Source organism: Gallus gallus, chromosome 5 (assembly GCF_016699485.2).
Source record: "Gallus gallus isolate bGalGal1 chromosome 5, bGalGal1.mat.broiler.GRCg7b, whole genome shotgun sequence".
Classification (NCBI taxonomy): domain Eukaryota; kingdom Metazoa; phylum Chordata; class Aves; order Galliformes; family Phasianidae; genus Gallus; species Gallus gallus.
The window spans coordinates 28,689,959-28,708,415 of NC_052536.1; the positions used below are offsets into that span (position 1 = coordinate 28,689,959).

Here is an 18,457-nt window from a genome sequence, read left to right on the forward strand (position 1 = left end):
AAAAGCATGATTTATATTACAGACGCTCATTAAGTTAGAAATGGTTGCAGAACTAGGAAAACAAGTGAGTGACACTACAATAAAAGAAGCAGAAAATTCTACTTCATACAGTAAGCTCTCTCCATGATTTGTGAACCCTCACCATGGATCTTACATGTGTATTCAAGTCTTCGTTCTTAATCTGTGAAAAAGTGACAAAAAGGTTTCTGTAAACTAGTAACCAAATATTCTTCCAGTACCAAAAGTTCAGCAGAGTAGGAAACAACAACTAGAACACACTGCAGTTTGGTAATCACATACTGATCCAATGTCTTTTTTTAGGTCAGCTACAAACTTGTGCTTCAAATAAGAGTCTTGTAAAATTTCGTACTTAGCTCCTTTGATTCAGTGTCTGTTAGGCATGGCTCAACATCGAGCCTTTAATCTCTCTGAGCCTCAATAACGTCCTTTTTTTCCCCTGCTATTACCTACCTTCCATGGGTTCTGCAAGAATTACTGTACGTAACATTAGTGATTTGTTTCAGTGCTGAATTTGATACTTAACACAGCAATACCAAACAGCAATATACCTATCAAATGAAGTGATGGAGATTAAGTAAGATTTAGGACCTTTCTTTTTTTTGCTCTCTTGCTTTTTTTTTTTTTTCTTTGTTTGTTTTGTAAGGAGGGAGAGGGATTTGAGTAAGCAGATCTATGAAAAAGCTGGATGCAGGTACTAACATCAGTTTTTGGGCTGGTATGTTGAACTGAATCAGATCATGAATGAATCAGACAATATTTTTTCCCCATTCCTTACTTTTCTTCTTAATTTTTCAGACTGATGCATATTTAGGAATAAAATCTAGGCAGGTGGGCAGGACAATGTGACAAAAATGCCAGGCATAAAAGCAAGTGGACAGAAATGCAAAAGAGCAAGTATCAGTAAGTAAGCAGACTCAAAGAGCAGCAAGGGGACACTATAATCAAGAAGCATGTGAAAGGCAGGAGGAAAATGCCAGACATTCAGCAAGTTGATAAAGCAGTACCAAACAGCAGGTGTGCCAAGCAGCAGAAGAACAACTCCGCAGTCAGCAGATGCACTCAGCAGGAAGGTGATGTCAGGCACTCCAAGTGGGAGACGGGGCAGCAGAAAACCATTGCCCACGAGTAATCAGATAGAAGGGACAATAAGGAGGCAATACACTGCCATACAGCAGATGGGCAGGGCAAGGAGTAGTCAGTATCTAGCAATTAGCTAGTCAAGAGGTAATGCCAGACAGTCAGGCAAAGGGCCAAGATTTTGAGAGGACAATGTCACACAGCCAGCAGTAGAGAGAAGAGAAAGTAGTGAGTGCCAGGCAGTCCCCAGACAGGCAAGGTAGCAGAAGACCAATGCCCATGAATAATTGGATGCAGCTGTCAGCAAGGATAAAACATAAGCCTGTTAACCAACTGACAAGGCAGCAGGGTGACAGTGCTTTTGCAATAACTTCAGGTACCATGAGAGAAAAAGCCCCAAGAATCTAGATGCTCACCCTTTGATAACGTGATTAGATCAACAGAGTGAACCATGAAAATCCGCGGGAGAATAGCACACAAATGGAAACAGCAGATGAGTCTGACCCTAGCACTTGGGGAGGCCGTGGGACCTTCCTATAAAACAAAAATATGAGAATCCACAAGAAAATCAAACAAATGGGAAAAATGCATCTAAGAGCTATTTCTGATGATGATTTAAAAAGCAAAAAAATACTAGCAAAGAATTAGTTTGGAAATGATTGGGTGGGATTGAAGATGTTGCTTACCCCTCTCTGGAGCCCACATAATGGGAATGTTGGGAATTTCTGCAGCAGAAAAACAGAAGAGAAAAGGGATTTCTAACTCCCAGTTCAAGGAAAGCATGTAAATTTAGGACTGGGTAACCTCTTTGGGCAAAAAATAAAAATTCACCTGAATCTTTGTCCATCCCCAGATACATGCCTTTACTGAGATTTGTGAAAAATTTAAGAAGCCCACATTCACTTTCATCTCATGACATCCCACCCCTATTTCCCCAAACCACACTTACCTCTAGCACAAGGTGTGTAAGAGGGGAAAGGGAATGGTCTTGTGAGCTCATTCCCATATCCACTGGAAAATAGCTTGTGGAGATGACGAGGAGTACCCATTAGCCAATGTTGGCCATTTGTGAGGTAAACTCAATAAGTTATCAACTGTTACTCATCACTACTATAGGCTTGTGTTTGAATTTGGCCTAGATAAATCCATGCTCTACAGAATAGCTTTAGTCTTTTAAGTCTTCTGATATAATCTATGGCAAGAGTTGCAAAAATCCAACATATGAGGCACAGAGCACACTGTTACTAAACATGGCTGTTCTTTGTAAACAAATTCTTTTTCAGAAACACACAATCAACTCTAGAATGTAAGAACTGAGAAAACAGCAGTTATGAAATTCAGTAATATAACTCATCTGTCATTTCAGTCATGGGTTGTCTTTCTAGTCACCAAATGGAAAGCAAATAGGAATCAAACTTTACTAGCAATTTCTGTTCTCTTAGAAGCCTATATTATGAGTGTACTTAACTGCCTATCTATTAACTTCTAATACTAATACTGAAAACCTACACTCATTTTGATCAGTGAAGAACACACAACAAGAGGCAAACTCCTCCCTCTCATGCAAACTGAAAAAGCTCAGACACAATAAAGGAATCATTAGTACTAATGTGCGCTGCTGAATTACGAATTAGAAAGGTCACCAAAACAGTATAGCTACGTGTTCATAAGCAACAAAGCTTTTAAAAAATACATTACAGTAGTAACAGGCTTCATTATTCATACTGATCCACTGGGTATCAGCCATTCATTTGCCTTCCAGCTGAGTAAGGCACAGGAATAGTAGAGATTAATATAACCTTAGATGTAGAAATCATAGAATAGAAATTTCTTCCATATCCAAACTTCCCTGTATCAAACACTACTATCTGGGCTTGGAACAGAGTAGCAGAAAATTTAAGCAGAGGAGGCTAAGAGATGTAAATTATATGACTAGTAAAGGCATAAACTAGCCAGGAGTGAAATAGTATAAATGACTGAGAAAGAACAGGTAGTGATACCACAAAGCAGAAGGTATTTTAGAGCACATAGGCACACACTGGCAGTTTTACCAACTCCTGATTTTGTGGCTAGCAGCAGCTAGAGTTAGCTGAACCACATTAAGAGCAAAATTGCTATCATCTTATCTCCAAAGGGAGACCTTTCAAGGCTCAATGAAAATGAACTATCACAAACTGATCTTAGAGAACCATTGTGAAAGAAAAAACACACTTTCTACATCCAGTAGAAGTTTAAAAATCAATAATAATTAGAATTCAGCAGATCATGCTCTTCACTACCGATTTTGGTATTCACCCTACAAGACAATTGAGAAAAAGAATATATGCATACGTATGAAGTGCAAGGAAACTGAAATAATTGTAAATAATCTGAACTAAGGTTAAAAACGTACTATTTTCTAATCAATATTTGATAAGATTTCTACGTCTGAGTGACTACATAGTCATGTTTTTCTCTCCAAATACTTTTAATTAACACTTCGCTGAAGAGGCTTTATTGGTCCGTGTGGTAGGAATGTGCAGAAGCACATACAGGCACAGTTATCATCCAGTTCAGTTTTGATTAGTGGCTGAAAGTGCTCCTGCGCAACAGGCAAGGAGCAAATGAGAAATTTTCTACTGTTCAATAAGCTTTAGTTCCAACAATAAACTATTCTAACAGAGTTATTTTGGTATTCTGGGGAGCTTATGCCAAACGGACTAACACAATTTTTTATATATCTTAAATTCAAATTAGCAGTTTTCTTCTAGTTATCATTTCTTTAAGCTGTCTTCAGAAATACTTTTGTTAATTTTCTCTATATTAAGCGTCTATTAAACTATTTGTAATAAACCATGACCAGAAAAAAATGATAAATCAAGGCTGAAAATTGCATAATTACAGGCCTAACAATGTCTTCAATATTATTCTACCTTAACCTGATCTTTAATTTTTTTAGTTCCCTATACCTGTTGTGAAGAGATCTTCCAGTGGAAATGCCTAAAAGGTAGAAATTCCCGAAGTCCCAAATTGGAAATTTCATTATGCAGAGGAACCATGGTAAACAAAGATTTCTTCTCTAGTTACAGAAAAAAGGACTGCAAGATCTATCCTCTGTGGCAGCTACGCTGCTAACTGAGCCAAGGCAGATAATTTAACCTAATGAAGATGCATCAATTTGAGCTCTGGTCACTACAAGGAAAGCACAGAAAATGTATCAGTAATGCTAATAGGAGGAGAATCCTTTCCTTTGATAAGCAGTAAACTATGTATTTTTTTAAAAATGAGGTATTTTTTTAAGTATTTGTGATCACTGGGATATAAACCATTTGTCCACTCACTTTCATTTTTAAATTACCTTGGAACAAAATTTTAACTGGAAAATTTATGATACAAAAGTGAGATTTCCTGACTTATTACTGTGGCTTTGCTTCTCACTGTATGCAACATATAAATTCCCTACTGGTGTTTTGTCTGCTTTCCTTTTTCTTTCAACAGTACTTGTTTGTAAATATTCCATAACTATCTGAAAAACAGAAAGTGGAACTTCTACTTGCTAGCTCAGAGCACTAAGGAGAGATGAAATAAAGCAAATGAAATTTGATCTTCAAATGGTCAAAAATATCCTGAAGTATTTGACAGGAAATCTATTCTTATTATCTTTAGAATATGATGGTCAGATAGCTTTAAAAAGAAGGTTAAAAAATCAGTTAGAGATTTTGAAATATCCCAACATCCTCAGCCAATATCATCAATTTTTGAATTTTCAAAAAAAGAGAGAAGCAATTCATGCAAACTTTTGGGATCAGGACAGACAACTGCTTATCCACTAATTTCAGACTAAACTTTATTCTAATTACATTATATATTTATACTAATTACATTAGTTTAGAATCTAGTAGTATGGCTTTTCTATACATAACTCATTAAATCTCACCTATGACTTTCCATTAGGGATCCCACATAACTTGTTTTCCATAAGACATCCCTTCCACAAACAATTTTCATTTGACAGAGATGAAGGAGAGAAAATATAACTTTTCTTCTTTTGAGGGGAGGGGGGTTGTGTCGGGGATGGAACATGTTTATATATTTAATCTCTCATTGTTTAAAAAAAAAAAAATCCACACAAAGCCAATCCAAACACAGAAAAAAATTCCATTATGACTGTTTTCTTACTGGATTTTTCTGGCTCAGGCTTCCCATCAGCAGCTGTTGTTACACCTCTTCAGCAGACTACCAAAGCCTTTGGTACCTAAGATTTCCTAAGAAGCCCCAACAGGAGAAGTCAGCTAAATCAGCTTGGAATTTCCTCAGATCCAGGTGTTTCTGTAAACTCACAGTGTACTGCTGTTTCTCAGGGACACTGGTAACAGTTACTTAGTGAAAACTGCTCTGCAATTGCTCTGCTGTAATATTGTCTTTCAAATCTGAGATGTAAAACCTAGCTATAGAATTACTGGTTAAATGAGTAGAGCACACAAATATATTTAGATTTCTGTAACATCCAATACAGTATTTCAAAATCTTAATTTTATTAAAAAACTAAATCGGAGTGGATAAAGACTTAATAATATAAGCTAGGAACTGTCTGGAAGCCTAAGAAAAAGAGAACGATGCCATACAGAGTTGCTGATAAAAGTCTAACGTAACAGAACACAGGAGTTTATCATAGAGCAGTCTACTCCATTGATGTGTCTTTGTTGCCTAGATACACCTGGCAAGGTTTCATAATTCAGACCCTTAAAGAGCAAGCTAGGCTGAAAACATAATTTCCAAGGAAAAATGGAGTACAATAGTTCTTGAAAGGTCTGATTGCAAGTTACAGGAGGAGTAAGCATACAAGCATGGCATACTTCATCATATAATATCTCCACAAAGAAATTATACATAACAGGGAGTAAAATCTCCATGAAGAGATATGGAAAACCGCAGTTTTAAGACAGACTACAAAAATACATGATGAAAAAGTTTTAAAAACTAGTGGGGAGATTGAATATTGATAGTGAAAAACTAAACAACAGCCTGAGTAATTAGAGGTTGTATATTTCACAGTATTCCTACCATCAGATGACTGATGTCCCACACGAGGTGAAGACTTCATTTCTCCTGACTATGGAGCCAGCATGAAGTGACAGACAGTGTAAAAAGAGTTACTTGTGGCTCAGTAACCACAGGAAGAAGAGCTGAGTACTGTTTAAAAAGCACGGAAGTGCTCCCTTCCTCATAAGGAATGCTACTAGAAATCTTGCTGGTTTGGAAAGGCACTATTTAAGCAAGGGAGGATGAAAATAACTACATAATAATTCTTCATAGTTGAAGTAATAATGTATTAAACGGAAATTATTATGTGAAATATCTCTATGGATTTGAGTTAATCTGAGGGGAACACATGAGTTGCTGTGAGAATACATCTGTAACTTCACAAACCCCGCTGTGTAACAAGCACCCTGCTTCATTAACAAAAGTGAAGGGGAAACAAACCGATAGACAAAGCATATGACAATTACAAACAGTACAGAATAGGAAGTTTGTAAATGGTCCTCAGGACAGAGAAACTAAAATAGTCTGTGGAAATAAAATGGAATTTGGAGTTTTGGAATTTGGAAAGCGAAATAGTTGAAAAATTCACATTAAATTCAAAGGAGAAACTTAGGAAACAGTAATAGCGAAAGACACCTTAGGGAACTGCAGAATAGAGGCAGTGCTTGTGTGGCAAGGTTTGGATTATTTTGTCCATTCTAAGCAGGCTTTTTTCTTGAAAAATGCTGACAAACGTGAGTTCCAGGGAATAGCATTCATTTTGTTGTTTTTTTTTTTTCATGGACTTCTTTGATGAAAGAATAAATAGGTGTGCATATATTTTCAGATCAAATGAAGACAGGTGTGTCTCCAAATATATATTTTTAAGTGTCTACAAATATTGTGGAATATAACCAGCAAGAACTAAAAGGCAAATTCGTCTTTTCCAGAGCAGAGGAAAAGAATTAAAACTATGAGAAAACATCTGCGGGGATTTTCATGATAGGAAAGAGCTCTTCTGTGCTTCTTCTCTAAAAGTACTTTCTTAAAATTTCAGAGCTGACAATTATCTGCGGTGTATTTGAACTATTTGTGAACGTACACAGCAACAGCTCAAAGATTTCTAGCATCAGTCTAGCCTAGGTTGACCGCCTATTGCTGTTATCTAAGTAAATAAAACTAGCTTTACATGGAGGTTAACAGGACTTGTGAGCTACAGGAGAGATGTAGAACAAGAAAACAGCCAGAAGACTGGTAAGAGATAGGCAAATTAATTTTGCAAAAGAATAAATACAAATATAGAGAAGACAGAAGATAGAAGACTACACAGAGTGCCTGAATGCATTTTTTCCCTCACGTTGATTGACAGCAATAGAGAAAATGTTTATGTATCAGAAGGAAACCTAGTGATTGAAAATTTATCACATTTAAATATTAAAAAAAAAAAAAAAAACTTTCATTAACATCATGTAAAAGCTATGTAAGTATTGTAGTTCCGAATGGAAAATGTCTGCATCTGGAAATACAAAAGTTCCCCACATAAGTTGGACAATATGTAATACTTTGATGTCTGTCCAGCAACATTCATATATCAACAAAAATATTATATGGACGTTTCCAGTATGGACTGAAATAGAATACCCATAAACAATATGCAACATAAAGATGGTAAAAAAAGAAAAGTTTCATCTACAAAATTAAGCCTCTACTTTTAACCAAGAACTGTCACAGTAGTTGAGGGATTACAGCATTCATTAATTACATCTACAAGAGTTTCCTTCAAATTCAGGTATCCACTGACTGTTTTGATTTTAATCTATCCACATTCAGTTCATAGCTTATTGTCATTCAGACAAGGCGGCAAAGGATATTCCATCTGCTTAGTTCTACATTCACTAACGTAAACAGAAATCCTAACATCTAACTTGAAAGCTTCTCCTCATCGACTCGCTAGACTTTTGTAATAAATTCAGGAACCAGAGATAGATAATCAAATTCAGATAGCACGAACACCCTTCAAGTCACCTATTTTGTTGCAAGAAAAAAAGTCATAATAAATCATTGACACTATGCAATAATCCTGTAGTATTCAGATATAGAGTTCAAAATACAAAGTGAGTGGGGAAACAGTAATTTTGGTTTCTTGAACTTCATCACAAATTTCTGAAACATTATGCTGGGCACTTAAATTTAATCAATAAAAATAATTTAACTTTAAGTAATTATTTGGGCTGCAAATACTCTCAGAAATCAACTTTATCTTGTACAGTACAATAGCAATTAAGTATCAATGATCAGAAAAGAAAGCAGAACACTGTGCTTTCTAACTGAAACTATAGACAGATTAAGGAGAAGCAGGATTTAATCATTTCAACAGAAATACAATCTGATGGACTGCTATCACTAGTCTCAGGAAAAATGTTCAAATGTCTTCCACAATCAGATTCACTTGTTACTATGTTTAAAATAATATCTTAAAGATGGTATTTCACTAGCACTGTCATGATCCAATCATTTAATTAACAGTTCAGTAATGACATGCATGCATTCTGTACAAACACCACACACGTAAGATTAAAAAAACCACTCATTACACAATACATGAGTTTTATTAACTCATTCCTACAATTAGTTTTTCTGAGTTTTTTATTGCACATTTGACATTGAATTTTTCCATTCCAAGGTATCTACCTCCTCAACCCAAAACAGATGTAATATTTTACTTACAACACATGCTGGAAAACTGATTTTCTTCCCTTTAAACACATATCAATGTGTTGTTATTATATGGTGTAAGATTAAAACAACTAAGATCATTTTTAAAATGGGTCACTGTAGCATCTGATCTAGTCAAACAAATCATCACCACCTGTATTAAATAATTAGTTTGAGTAACAGCAATGAATCAATGTAAGGAGAGCATGAGATATTTGAATGTCAAGTTCTCATTTGTTAATTCCTTAGCCCCAGAACTGTTGGAGAATCTGTAATTCATTTTAAGCAGTTTGAAATGCTTTCTCGGGCACTACTACTCAACTCTGCATAAAGTTAATAAATCAGAAAAATTGGAACAGAAATTTCACCTTCTTTTTACACAGTGCTGGTATGCAGTCTTGTAAACCATTATGCTACTTTGCAAGTAAGAGATCAGTGGAATCAATGCACTTTTCATTTTTGTGTTGCTTTAGCAATGTGAATCACCTGTAAATTCACTTTCACTAGCTAGTATGCTATTGGTTATCTTGTACTGTCTCCATTTTCTTTTACAGAGATCCTTAAGTTTTAGTTAAGGTTTCTAGTATACAATCTAAAATCATGAGAAATACACAAGCATTTCAGTTACATTTTTCTTTTAGTTACACTAATATACAGCAAACAAAAAGCATTTAAATGTTCCTAGTGAAAACAAGTTAAACTGCAGTCTCAGGTTTAACGGAACACTTTTATAGATAAAGATTGTAGGCAAGTTATGATGGACTAAAAACTACTCTTAAAAGTGTATGAAATCGTAAACTCACATGAGCACTTCAGTGAAAACTAAATATGCTAAATTATAGAAATAAGCACTTCAGGAATTGAGTTGTATTTCTGCCGTTCAGCATATCAAAAGAGTTATGTGATTCTGTAAGTTCAAATTAACCTAATTTAGAACCACAAATACCAAGTAATTCAGTAACTATTACCATTTCATGGCCATGAGGTTACTTGGTTAAGTTTCATTCGTATAAGTGTTTTGTTTTTTTCCTTACCTGAGCTCCACAGAAATGAAAAGTAACTGAATTTCCTGTGCAACATTTACTGATGCAGGTTACCTCCATTTCTGCCCATTTAGCTTTTTTGACAATGTGGTTTCAATTGAAGCAACAGCAGCTTTACACAGTATTTCTCCCCTATAATCTATCTCAGATTTCCTAACCTATGAACTAGTCAATGCAGAAGCATTTTAGAGAACTAAAGGAACACTTTCATTTCACTTTTCTTGCATGGGACACAAGAAATGTGACATGTATGTTTTTGCTTAGCAGTGCTGTACTGCAGTGCTAAGGAAAATCACACCAGTGCTGTTAGAACTCTGTTTTGTTTCTACTGGAACTGGAAATCCATTCTACTATGTCACATTTTAGTATGAAAACTGTTTTGCGTCAGAAACCAAGGTCATATTAATTCTCTTGTGTTGTATTCCCTATAACATATTCTCCTTCCAAACTGTGTGTCACCTCACCTGTCTAGAGATACTGCAAAGTTCAGTTACAGAGGAAACTTCAGAAAGAATTAACATTCCCACCCCACAATTTATACATTTCTACATCAAAGGGCATGTTTTTCTTATTCCAGAAGTAACTCACCTCTGGGGTGACATCTCGTGGTGCAAACCCTGTTCCTCCAGTTGTTAAAATCAAATTAAGTTCCTTTTCATCACACCAATCTATCAGCGTCTCCTGAAAGAGAAGATGAAAGCTGCCAGATTTAGCAAGTAATACCTGGGATACATTTACCTCAGACAACATCTAAAGAATTGTCTTGAAAATAAACAGAGACACATAAAATAAATCAAGGGAATTGTAAAAATCACTCCTGGCATTTTCAACAAATACTAAACCACTGTTATAACCAACACATGGCAGAGTAATACAATCAGTCATAACATTTTTGGAAGTGGAAACTGGAATTCTGTTCTCCATCTCTTGTCCTAAAATGGAAAACAAGAACTCATGGTTGTTCATTTATATCAGTGTTTATTTGGAATCTGAGATATAAACACAATTCTTCAACACACATAAGTAGAGTACATGCATTTAATTTGGGTTATATGCTTGATTCTTATAACAATAGCTTTAGTTTCCACCTTTGCTCTACTTTTAAACAGCCTGAACAAAGCAGGAACTACTTATTTGTAAGTCTGACTATTAGGAGATGCAATAATACACCTGATAGAGCAACCCATACACTGCTCCTTACAACGATCTTTTCTTTATTTCTTCTAACATCTCAATAGGACTGCACAGGCTGAGCCCAAAGCTGGAATAAGAAAGCTTAAGTGATCTGTCATGTACATTTAATATCTTACAGTACCATAGAACTCATGATACTAGAAAAATATTAAGTCTGATTTGCATTCATTTTTTAAATGACATTTTAACCTACTTTTCAAACTGTGACCAAAAAAATGTGACATAAGCAGAAAATGTATTTGGTCTCAATGTGATTATATCACTTATCCTTCATATGCTATACCAGGCAAACAAGCAGCTGAGAATCTGCTTGGAGCTCCAAAGTAACTGATGTGTACCCACGTATTACATAGCAGAGTAACCACTGGCAGAAATGATATTGATTACTTATACAGACATCCTTATTCTCTTGAAGTTAAACAAAGGCAACTGCAGCAATTGAAACTGTTAGTTTCAACAATACAGATATGCACCAGAAAAGTTTTTGTTTTTTCTTTGAAACAGATGATATCTTCTCTGAGCTATTTTATCATCTAAAGACATTTATCTTGACTCTCACCACCAGCAAATATCAGGGAACACTTGTGAGAATTTCAGCATAGAAATGCTGTTTAGCAAAGTGAGAGTTTGACTTCACATATACATACATATAAATTACCATAATCAAGAATAAATTGTGAGCATAAAACAAAGAGAGATATAAAGAAGATTTTATGAAACATTTATTTTTAGATAAAATAAAACCTGTCAAAATCCAACAAGTTTTCAAGTGAAAATAATTCCTTCATCTGTTCTCATACAGCTCAATAGTACTCCAGGGGGGCTTAACAGGGGGGGAAAAAAAACAACACTGTGATAGCTTATAGAAAGCTACAGAAATCATTATACACCTTGACTTTTCACGTAAACTGAGCATCTAATTTGTTTCATTATCTTACATATAATTATTTACCAAGTTCTACTTTGAGCAAAAAAAAAAAAAAAAGCATAAGCTTTTACTAGGACTTTTGGCTATGAAGCAGTAAGTTAGTATTTCACTGTATTTTAGAATATGTACCTCTAAGATCTTTTGAAAACACGGAAAAATACCTGAGACTGCTACTCAGTTTATTTCTCTCTACCCCACAAAATTTTATTCTACAGAATATTCTCATTTACATTTTAAATATCTAAAAAAGAAAGCACTGCTCTGATCAATCAAAGAAAAAAGGCCACTTGTGTTCACTTCCCTGCTGCTAAAAGTCCAGCTATATATGCCATTTGCTTTTCATAGACACCAATTTACTGTGTTTTATAATGAGAATTCTTCCAGATCACTGAGCTGATACTTGGCTTGATTAATGCTTTACAAATAAAATTATTAGATAGCAATTTGTGCATTAAGATACTCTAGATCCAAAATCCAAGGCCACGGGATACAATCCTATTGTACCACATGTAAGCTAATGTTATGAGCCATTTCAGTCAAGTAATAGCTACATGACTTTTAAACATATATTCTTCAGTGAAGCATCTCAATGTCCAAAACGCAGAACTGTCATTAGAGTGAGTTGCTGTACATTGGACAAGTCACAGAATCTTGGCCAGTGCCTTCTGTGTTTAAAACAGTTTAAAATATTCTAGGACTCAAGCATATCTTTCACAAAACCAATCAGCCTTGATAAAAAATTAGATAAGAGATTGAAAATACATCATATGGTCTTTCAACAGTTATTCACATTTTTCATTAAGTATTTGCTATATTTATAGTAACTATTTCTTTTCCATTATATCTGATGGACCCCTCGACAATAAGTAAGAACCCTGCTTGCAGAATTCTCAAGAGGATGGTTAGAAAGTGAATTTCTTTTCAAAATCCATTGAAGTACCACTCTCTAATATCTGCAAATAAATGAAAAGAATAAACAAATAGAGATTACAAAGGCCCTACATGAAAATTCTGTATTTCTCCAACATAGACCTTCTGAAATCCACTTGCTTTGTAAAATTATGTAACTTCTTTCTTCACAAATAAATCCTGTGTACTAGGATATACTCTAGGAAAGTATGTTTGAAATGCAAGCAAAAAATATATAACTTTTAAATAAACATTCTTAAATACATAAGTTATTTATAGTATGTCCTTAAAGCTGTGATTTCCTTAGCAATCCAAGTCAAAAAATAACAGTTGTACAAAACAACACAGTGAATATCAATTTAATTTTCTTTTATGATGATATGACATCATCTTAAGAAGAATTACCATAAGTAAGAACATGGAAAAATAAATCAATACAGAGAAACTGCACAGTGGCATATTTGCTAAGAAAACTGGATGCAATTTTGACAGCTGAGTTTCAGGAACTCAGAAATTGGCAGACTAGAATCTTTTAAGAAATTCTGCTTGGTACTGTAACTTGAACTACTCCAGTCTCCTACTCAACACTGATATCATATCATAAGAGAACATACGCAAGTCTTCATGAATCAGAAATTCACAACAAAACACACAAATTCAAAGCAGAAGAATAAAGAAAAGGTTAAAAGAACCTTAAAAATGTTAAGTTACTCTTGGAATTAATTTCATATTTTTGCCTTTTTTCTTGTGAAGATTCTATTTTTACTGCTCATGACTTTTCACTTATTTCTTAAAAGTTTCCCTGAAACGTAGAAGCATGAGGATACTCCAATGTGTGGAGTAACTTTGCAAATAATCAATCTTAAAATGGTTTAAGAATGTCAGAAAGTGAAATACTAAAATACCATGAAAATACACTACACATTTTCTGGAACCTCCCCACCCTTTCTTTTCTTCGCCTATCAATAAAGGCATAAAGTAACATAAATAGTAGGACTGTTTTCACAGCATAATTATTGTAGTCAAAAGACTTGGATAACAACCAAGTACGTATTTCAACGTCTGCAAACAGAGCTTTTAATCTTTTGATATTTTGCTGACCATTGTAGTCTTTTGAAAATATATCTGTAGTTTTCAGCATCACAGTTAATTTTTTGTTGAGTACTGCTTTCTAAATAGTAAGCTAACATTAGACAAAAAGTAGTAAAAGTACAACTATTCTACTGAAATGAAAATCTAAAGGAAAAAATGTCATTAAAATGTACTCCATAAAAGGTTTACTTTTTTAAAATGGAAATTTAATTGTAGGCATTTTTCACTATGAAATAAATTGCAGCTATCAAAAACTTCAGGGTTCAACATACCTATGAAGCATGTAATGCAACCATTTCTAAAAGCTACTGCTCATTATAATTATTCCTAAAATCAGGGAGAAAAAAAGAAGGGACTGAAGTGCAATGTTCAACAGAGTTCACCAATGCAAATGTGAAAGTAAACCGAAGAGATGTGCAAACACTGAAGTGTTTGCCCATCACACCAGCAGTACTGGGAGTGTCAACGCTTTTGAGGACTGAGACCAGGAAAAGAAATTTCAAACCATTTCAGTGGAGAATGGTAAAGATTTTACAGGTCACATGCAAGATTGACTCCAGCATGAAACATTGAAAAACTGCACTTCTGTTTTGTGATTTGCTCTCAGAAAGGTGAAATCCTTAATTCAGACTAATTACAGTGAAATACCAATCATTTTACAAACAAGAAAACTGTGATTTGTTGGTATGCTTTATCAGACTGAATTAAAATCTAGAGGAGGGTGTAGATCAGATGCAAACATCAGTTTACGAATGCAGTATGGTACAAGAACTACTGGCTTCCTCCTGCAAGAAAATCTGCTTCCATTTACAGTTGGTTCCACTGGAATTCTCCTGAAGTGGATATTGGTTTCTGGAAATGATGACTGCTCACTGGAAAGGATCCGACAACTCCAATGTAACAGTTTTTCTTAGATGTCCTGATGAAGGGGTGGGACTTAGAGGTGTCAGACGAGTCTGAATTAGGTATTTTGCAAACACATCTAGTTTCTGAAGCAACTTTCATGTCTACTCTGAATTTGGCAGATATATACATTCGTGTAGGCATATATACACACATGCCCATCTTTACATAATAAAAATTTACTAGCAATGAAATTAAATGCATTTCATTTCTGTTAGGTGTAAAGATCTCCCTCTAAGATGTTTATTAACTAAAATAAATATTACTGAATTTATAAATACTCAAGTGTCTTTGTTAAGACTTTATTTGAAACTACTTAAAAATTAAATTAAAAAAATGCCTCCTTGCCAATATTACTCTTCCCTCTCTGATTATTCCTATAACAATACATGTTAATATAGCAATTGGAATAAAAAGAGAAGGGAAAAAGCATATAACAATGAAATAAATTCAAAACTGCTCACACGAACAGGAGAGAGAAAAAATCAAAAATTTTCTCTCTTAGCAGCACTAAGATTATTATAAGATACAAATGGTTGGCTTTGGAGCCATAAACCTCTCATTCATTGTTCAGAAGATGGCTTTTTCCATACTTTCTTTCTCTTTGCATATATAAATATTTATTTAAGATTGTTTAAGACTGTTTACTTCCGATTTTCTTCCCAGAATGTGGAAAGGCAAGTTGATGTTAAAGACAAGTAAATAATGTCCTATAACTAGAGTTTGTTAAAACATTTTCTCTACATGCACCCATGTCTAGAGCACAAGTACAAGGTCATGGTGGTTTCACACACCACAAACTAGAAGACTCACCAGTCTTTGCTGGTTGTAACCAAGATGTGATAACCTATTTCTTAATCTTACTAAAAACATAGAAACGGCAAAGCTACAGAAAGACAATGGTAAATGTCTTTGAGCTGCCAAAACAATACTAAATGCTTCAAATCTAAGACTCAGTAAAGCGTGTGGGACGTTGTAGATAAAGGCAATATGTCTCAGAGAACTCTAAGTACAAACATGTAAGAGTCATATTCTCCAATAGCCCTCCACACAGATAACTGCACTTCACAGACAACTGTACCAGAAGAAAGCACTCGGATCTTGCATGCGCATATTTATAAGCAGAGACATCTGTATCCCTAGTTTAAGCCAAGTTATACCCTGCATCTACTTGTTCTGTTTAACGGACAGTAAGTGGACTGGATTGAAAAACCTCCAGAAGGCTTCTGTTATTAACATGAGGGACCCAGTTGTGGAAAAGTGTTTAAACAGGAACGCTTGTTTTTTTCTGTAAATATGAAGTTTTATCTACAATACAATTGTAAAAATATAATTGACTCTTATGGAACCCATTTCAGTTCCTAGCTCCATTTTCTAATAGTAAGTACAATCTTCCATTGTACTAGCCACAATTATTCAAGATATTATTTCCTTTTACTTTTTAAATAAAATTCCAAACTTTGCATTTTTTTTTTCTGCAGCTCTCAATGTAAAAGGCAAATCAATAATATTCAAGATCTTTAAGAAAGTTTGGATTTGAGGACAAAGACAAGAGATGAAACCATTGTAGAGATAAGAAACTACCTCCGTGTATCTAATGCAGTTTCTGGTATAAACACTCTCATGTGTCTGTTATTCACGCATATAATCCACAGAGTTAATGAATGAAATTGTTTTTTAAAAAAATCTACCAGTTCACCTGTGAAAATACAGTAAAGAAAATTTACCTACCAATAGCGGCTGTACTTTGAGATATTTAGTCCATATACATACTCTAAGAGTGGGCGAGCTTGTGGCCTGCCTTGAAGTGTCCTGGGAGGTGCGTTCTAGCGCCTCCCCTCGTCCTGCTTGGTGCATGAAATATAGGGCAGAGTGCATCCGCCACCACTTCAGTTCCTCTTAAATGCACAATCAAACCTGAAAGAGATCCAGAAAGAGGGGAAAGGCAGGTAGGAGACTAATGTACATGCAGACCATACCTCTCAAAGAACATCAGTTACTGACTAGTAACCTTTCTTCTTTGAGTCTGCATGTACATTACATTCCAGCAATGACGCACACTCAGCAGTTACCTTTGTCTTTTACTGCCCAGCAGAAGTCCTGGGGCCCCACACAAACAACTGCAGCATCACATCACTGAAGGCTGAGACAGCCCTGGATTCTATCGTACTAACACACTGCTAGATGGAAGCAAAGATGAAACTCCAGGTGGCCTCATGGCAAACATACTAATACCATGCAATACGGATACTGAGTTTCGTCAGGGTTCTGAAGGAATTTGCTTTGGCCATGGAGGGAAGTCCAAGTCACAAGTTCACACACAGCCAGATAACCATCTGAACAACCATTGTGTGAAGCAAGTTAAACTTTTGGACATTCCCACAGCACAGCAAGCAAACAAAGATAAAGACTTAGACCTGTGTGAAGAGAAAATTGGGTCCAAATGAAATCAAGAATGTGAAATGTAAATTCAAGAAGCATAAGACCCAGGAACGAGTATTGGAGGACTCATCACCTGGCTGCTCTTGGAACTTCGCTATCACTTCAAGAAGGAATTCTGGATGAGTGAAGAAAATACCTTACATAGGTAGGGAATTAGTAAAACGGCAACCACAAGGATCTGTCTTCTCCAGCAGATGGCTGAATCACAGGATGCACCACTTTCATAGACAGAAGCAGAAGGAATAAGAATTTAAGAGCTTAACAGGAGAGAAGGGACCATATAATGCAGTGGTTTTCCAAGACGACTGTATCATAAATATGTCCTGAACATTTCTTTTAGGAAACTCAAGGTTGTGAGGTGTGAGAACGTAAATGCGTTCAACCATTGAGAGCAACCATGTAGCCTCAGCAAATTACAGAAAGTCAAAAGAACTACATAAAATAAATAATCCAGAAGATCTGAGGTCAAAGCAGCAACAGATATATCATACAGACAACACAGTTTTTCTCTTGAGTATGTATGTCTAGACTATGTGTGGTCTTTTGACTTGCTTGGGCCACGCTGAGTAAAGAGGAACTGTCTTGGGTTGTACATAGAAAATATAATATAGTTAATGTATTTAAGTAAAAAAACTTTTTTAAAAAATATATATTTTTATTAAAGCATTTAAAAAAGAGAGCAACAAAAACACACAACTAGTGGAATATTTGACCTTGCTTTTGTGAAACAAATGCATCAGTCTGGTTTGATGGAAGTGGTTGCAATTTTTAGTGAGTTCTCAAGGTGTTTGTCACATATTTTTGATGAAATTTCACTTTTCCTGTATTTCATCCTTGAAAATACTTGTTCACAAATATATGTAATGCCAAAAAGTGATGACATGAAAAGATGTGATTGTGAAGCGAGGGACATTTTTCTCCGGTAAGACTGGGCTTATAAAAGCCTTGCAAAGAGACAATATCAAATTCTTGAGTTTAAGATCTGATCACAAATCAAAAAAAATTTTTTTTTTTTTTTTTGCTGCTAACAAGACTGTGTTTAGCCAATGTATTAAAATACATAAAATTATTTGTCATAACTTGAGCATGAGTTTCATTTCAAATGTTGTTATGGTTTGAAACATGGCATAGA

At 35.1% G+C, this 18,457-nt stretch overlaps 1 protein-coding gene across 32 annotated transcripts in view; it reads right to left on the reverse strand.

Annotated features, from left to right (window-relative positions):
* Positions 1 to 18,457, reverse strand: part of GPHN (gephyrin) — a 266,028-nt gene that overhangs the window by 120,240 nt on the left and 127,331 nt on the right. For 17 of the 32 annotated variants that reach the window (XM_025150836.3, XM_015287538.4, XM_025150835.3 and 14 more), the window contains exons 4-5: positions 10,446 to 10,538; positions 1,785 to 1,823 (exon numbers count right to left, since the gene is read on the reverse strand). In XM_025150836.3, coding sequence (XP_025006604.1) covers positions 1,785 to 1,823; positions 10,446 to 10,538 — 132 coding nt within the window. The remainder of the gene's footprint in view (positions 1 to 1,784; positions 1,824 to 10,445; positions 10,539 to 18,457) is intronic. The other 15 variants (NM_001031549.3, XM_040701116.2, XM_015287544.4 and 12 more) reach the window with 1 other exon arrangement.